At 40.0% G+C, this 5,298-nt stretch overlaps 1 protein-coding gene across 1 annotated transcript; it reads left to right on the top strand.

Moving 5' to 3' along the window:
* The first annotated feature begins 979 nt into the window (after window positions 1-979).
* On the top strand, window positions 980-3,894 carry LOC118817973 (ATP-sensitive inward rectifier potassium channel 1-like). The gene is made up of 2 exons (XM_036585025.1): window positions 980-1,108; window positions 2,144-3,894. The coding sequence occupies exon 2, from the start codon at window positions 2,169-2,171 to the stop codon at window positions 3,285-3,287; it is 1,119 nt and encodes a 372-aa protein (XP_036440918.1). The 5' UTR covers window positions 980-1,108; window positions 2,144-2,168; the 3' UTR covers window positions 3,288-3,894.
* The last annotated feature ends 1,404 nt before the right edge of the window (window positions 3,895-5,298 follow it).

Raw genomic sequence — 5,298 nt, 5'->3', positions numbered from 1 at the left:
TGAACAATGGCATCAGTAGCTGCGAACAAAGAAAACAAACCCGTTCACACCCAAATAAGTCAGTTCCTTCCTGTCTCATTCCCACCCACTCTATTAAAAATAAAGATGCTAAAAAGGGTTCTTTGGGTTCATGTCATAAAAAAACCACTTTTGCTTGACTAAAAAGATTTTTAAATAATCATGTGTGGGACCATTTAGGAATCACACACTCAAAACTCATCTACTCAACACACGTTAAAATATAAAGCTTTCGGTAATCCACATAGTGGCCAGAATGTGGTCAGATAATGGTCTATTAAAAGCTGCAAAGCATCAGTTTCCCCCCTTATTAGCTGGTAGAGGAACAAAGGCCACTTCCAATGGTATCAAGTCACAATCGAATACATGCATGACTTGGGTCAGCTTACATCCTTCACTAGAAATGTAATCCAGTCCTATTGTAATGGTGAAATGCATGGCAATGTTGGGGTATTCAATTCAATCATGATAGTGAAATAAAAAAATGTGTTTATTTATACTCACGGCCAACTAATCCCTTTCTTTTGTTCAGATCCTATCATATAACCAAAACGGTGACTTTCAGGAAGCCTGAGATGGCAGATAGCTTTCCAAATTAGCCTACATAACCATCTCTCTTTTCGAATCTTCCGACATAATCCTTGCACGGCATTATTACCTTTTTTGGTGATAATGAAAATGCACGCCTACTCAAATTGCAGCGTCATTTCTCTTGCAAGCAGATGTTTTTGTTTTGTGGCAAGAAGAGAATAGGTGGGTCTCCTAGATGGCCTGTTCGAAGATTCTGAGAATGAATGTGTTCTTTGAGCATGCCGTGTTTGTGTCCAGTTTGCCCAGCCCTAAACACCCTGGCCTGTCCTAACAGGGCATTGTAGTAACCCAAACAGTTCATCTTTGTGTACAGGTAAACATCAAACCTTGCTACTATAAAGGGGCCATACAAAAGCTCGGCGCTGAGACAACTTTTAGAGAAAGGAAGAGAATAGACGTAAGAAAGTGGGACAGAGGGAAAGACACAGAGAGTACTTTGGCACATGCTTCTGCCTGTTTGCCAATCTCCCGAGTGTCCATGTAGAAACCTTTACGGCAGGTATGTCCACACTGAACGCTCACTTACTCAGTTACTTAATTTCTCCTAATGTATTTGAGACTGCTAAGCTGGTGTTAGCTATTTTCTTTTGATTATGTCTTGTCTTTTTGTTAGAAAGTGTGTCTGTTATGCTCGCTTGTTCTATTTGAGTTCTTCGTTTTCTCTGCTGGTTTTTAAGTCTGGCAGTTTTACACACAAGACAGAAGTGGTATGACATTATAGAAAAATAGTGATGTTTGTGTGTTTTCCTTTATAAATTCTAGCTCACAGGTGATTTTGGCGCATGCATATGTGTAAGAGAAAAGTGAAGAAAAGGTAGAACCAAAATAGAAAAATACACCAACACTTTGGGTTTAAAGGCACAAATTGAAGGTAGCTCGATTATAGGCCTGGTAATCAATATGGAAGATAACTAACGAGAACTGAGTGTGAAAATTGATAAGAAACCCTTCGACTCATGAAGGCGGAGCTAAAAGTAGGAGGTGATGATGGACTTGATGGACAACAGGCCTGTCATTAGCCCATGGACATATTCTTTGCTAGCATGGCTTACAATTTCTGTTTGCTAACAATAGAGTTTTTCTAAGTTTGTTGGGTGAAAACAGTTCTGTTTGCTAATTAAAGAGTTTTGCTAGCTAGCTTATTTTGCTAGTGTTAATGATTTTACACTGGGCATTGGAAACCATAGACTAGAGGAATTTGCATGCTTTAGAGGGGGTGTATCCTTGTTTCCAGCAGCAAAAGTTTAACAATTTCCCCCCCCAGATGTGTTTTCCCTGCAGGATTATAGTATTATTTATTATTAATATTATTACTATTATTTAGGATTATAGTAATTTATCCATATACTTACAATCTCCTGCCAGGACTATGTGAAAAACGTTTAGGTTCCCCAAATGCAGATGCACTTTCTGCACTTTCCAATCCAGTGTGCTGGAGTACATAGCAAAGCTAAGCCAATAATTCCACTTACATTAAAATAAAGTTCATGCATTTACTGTAAAATCTGAGAATGTTCTTGTATTCTCTTCCCAGGTTGAGCCTCCTTGCAGCGTGAAAAATGACTCGATCTTTAAGGCAGTGGTTTAGGGACTACCTGGCTGAACGCCGCATTCGCCGAAGCCGACTGGTGACCAAAAATGGCCACTGCAACGTTGAATACGGCAACATGAGATACAGAAACCTCTTTGCCTACATGCAAGATTTCTGGTCCACGTTCGTGGAAATTGGTTGGTTTTCCTTCATGTTCTTCTACGTGGCCTCCTTCATTTTCAGCTGGTTCATCTTCACTCTTATCTGGTACTGGGTTGCTCGTGACAATGGTGACTTGTGGTGGCAGAACCCGCCGGAAAATCACACTGCATGTATACTAAATATGAATGACTTGGTCACCTCATATCTCTACTCGGTGGAGACACAGCTGACTATTGGCTTCGGCTATCGAGTTATTACCGCCCAGTGTCCCAGCGCCATCACTGTCATCATGGTTCAAGTTCTTGTTGGTGCAGTCATTTCTTGCTTCTGGTGTGGCGTGCTTGTTCACAAAATCTCCATGCCCAGGAAAAGAGCCAAAACTGTCACTTTTAGCGAGAACGCTGTCATCTCTGCTAAACAGAACGCGCTCTGTTTGCAGATCCGTGTAGCCAACCTCCGCAAGAGCCTGCTGGTTGGGAGTCAGCTCTACGGCAAGCTGATTAGGACGAGAGTCACGCCTGAAGGCAAGACGATCATCATGGAGCAGGTCAATGTTGACTTTATGGTGGATGCTGGGAAGGACAATCTGTTCTTCATCTGCCCCTTGACCTTTTATCATGTGATTGACGGGTCGAGTCCATTTTTCCAAATGTCAGTGGACATTCTGCCCCGGCAGGACTTTGAGCTGGTAGTGTTTCTTGATGGTACAGCTGAGTCTACCAACTTCTCTCAACAGGTCAGGACTTCCTACATCCCGCAGGAGATCATATGGGGCCATAAGTTTCTTCCCATCATCTCCCGCAGCAAAGAGGGCAAATATCAAGTGGACTTCTCAAACTTCTCCAGAACAGAGCCAATACCGACAGCACATTGTGCATGCTGCTATCATGATGTTAATTGCCACCATCATTACTCTGCAGATGGTGCAGATAACAAAGGTTTTGAGGTGATTGAAATGGATCGGGATAGTTCTACCAAAATGTGAAGGATGGGACCATGGCAACAATGATATGCAGTGCAAAAACCATTGAGAACCCCGTTCTCATGAAACACTAAAGCACAAAGATGAAAAACAAAAGTGTTTCTCAGTTTGTCTTTTCCAAATAGTTTGAGTAAAAAGTATTGAAAGCAACAAAGAAGCATACTTGCTGTGTTTACACTATCATGTGGCTTGTTGAAAAGAAAATATCTTTGGACCATTACTGTTATTCTGTTCATCACCAATTGTAATGCACTAAAATAAAAAACAACAGATCTAGAGATGCAAAGTTTTACGCCAAAGCGACAGCATGTAAAAATAATATATGTAAAGTATGTGTAAAGTATATAAAATTTGTTTGTGTTAAATGAGTAAATATTTGAATATGCTGTTCAAAGAATGCATGCAAAAACAATGTGTTGGTATTTTCATATGCACTTAATAAAGCAAAAGTTTAATGCATAAATAAGAATCTGTTTTCTTTTTAACTGGGATGGGAAAATGGGAAAGTATGCATTGATCAGAAAGCAATATTTATGTGAGAAAAGCAAAACTTTACAATAACATTTGTTTGTTTGACTTTGTTTTCAGGAAACGTGATGCCAATTTTCACAGTTATACTGGTGACATTCAGTTAAACGTTTCCTTACTTCTTGAAAATTAGACTTTGTTCACAGGCTTATCACCTGTATACCAGATGTTTATTGTTGCTGTGGTGAAAAAAAGAGTTATAGAACCTTTATTTTTTTTAAAAGGTAAAAGGTATTCTACCTGCAGCCCAGTGAGTGGACCTGATGAACGTGGGATAACCAACCAAAATTAATGTTTTAATCATGCGCCCATCTCAATAATAAGTATTTTAGAGGGGCTTTGCAGCTTCACTATGAAGCCTTGTTAAATACCTTTTTCTTTTTACATGAATCTTTCTAATTTGATCTATATGTTAACTTCACATGATTTGAATGAATAATATTTACGTTTTTATTTTTATTAAATTGTTTTATTAAAGTTCTTACTAAATAATTATGCAGAAAATCAAACCTTTATTTCTTATAACACTTGTCTGCAAAGCATGCAAAGCGATGCTGGTATGAAAATGAGGTTAATGGAGTTATGAGAAGGACACGATGAAAAGGACCACACCTACACCGATCAGGCATAACATTATGACCACCTCCTTGTTTCTTGTTTATGAGCTCCACTTACTATATAGGTGCACTTTGTAGTTCTACAGTTACAGACTGTAGTCCATCTGTTTCTCTGCATACTTTGTTAGCCCCCTTTTACCCTGTTCTTCAGTGGTCAGGACCCCCCTCACAGAGCAGGTACTATTTGGGTGGTGGATCATTCTCAGCACTGCAGTAACATTGACGTGGTGGTGGTGTGTAGTGTGTGTTGCACTAGTCTGAGTGGATCAGGTACATCAGGATTGTTATGCCTGATCGGTGTATATTCTATACCCTACAAACCTATAAACCTTCCACTACCACCCCTTCTCCTCCCACTCTGCTCTATCTTGCTGAGTGACAGGGGGTCCCTGACAAAGCAACCCAGAAATAAGGGCCTTAGTGCAAATTCTACCAGATAGACTCCGATGCTACATCGCTCAGTACTCTGACCAATCACAAGCGTCCACCTCTCTTTAAAATGACTCCTTCTTCCCCGGGGTAGGCTCCACCCCTGCTGTCCCTAGACGGCAGGATCTGCGAGGGTCTAAACATTCCAAGACCTGGGCTGACGATGGGAATTTAAACTTACAAAAATTGTTATCTGTGAAATTGTGAAATCCTATTGAGATTCATTTTTTTCTTCATGCTCATCTCTGGAGTCTTTCTGGTAGAACTTCTGTTCAAGTGTCTCAGGCATCCCCTCCTCTGTCTCAAGCTCAGTTAAGGGTGTGGTACAAATTCACAAAATATTATTATTATTGTTATCATTGTTGATATTATTAGACTGCCAGCTAAGTTGTAGGGTGTTTACTGGTTATACTACAGTACTGATATGCTATGTGTACAGT

This window comes from Colossoma macropomum, unplaced genomic scaffold (genome assembly GCF_904425465.1).
Source record: "Colossoma macropomum unplaced genomic scaffold, Colossoma_macropomum, whole genome shotgun sequence".
In the NCBI taxonomy this organism is placed as follows: domain Eukaryota; kingdom Metazoa; phylum Chordata; class Actinopteri; order Characiformes; family Serrasalmidae; genus Colossoma; species Colossoma macropomum.
Note: the sequence above shows the minus strand (reverse complement) of the source record. Positions and strands in the feature narration are given on the sequence as shown.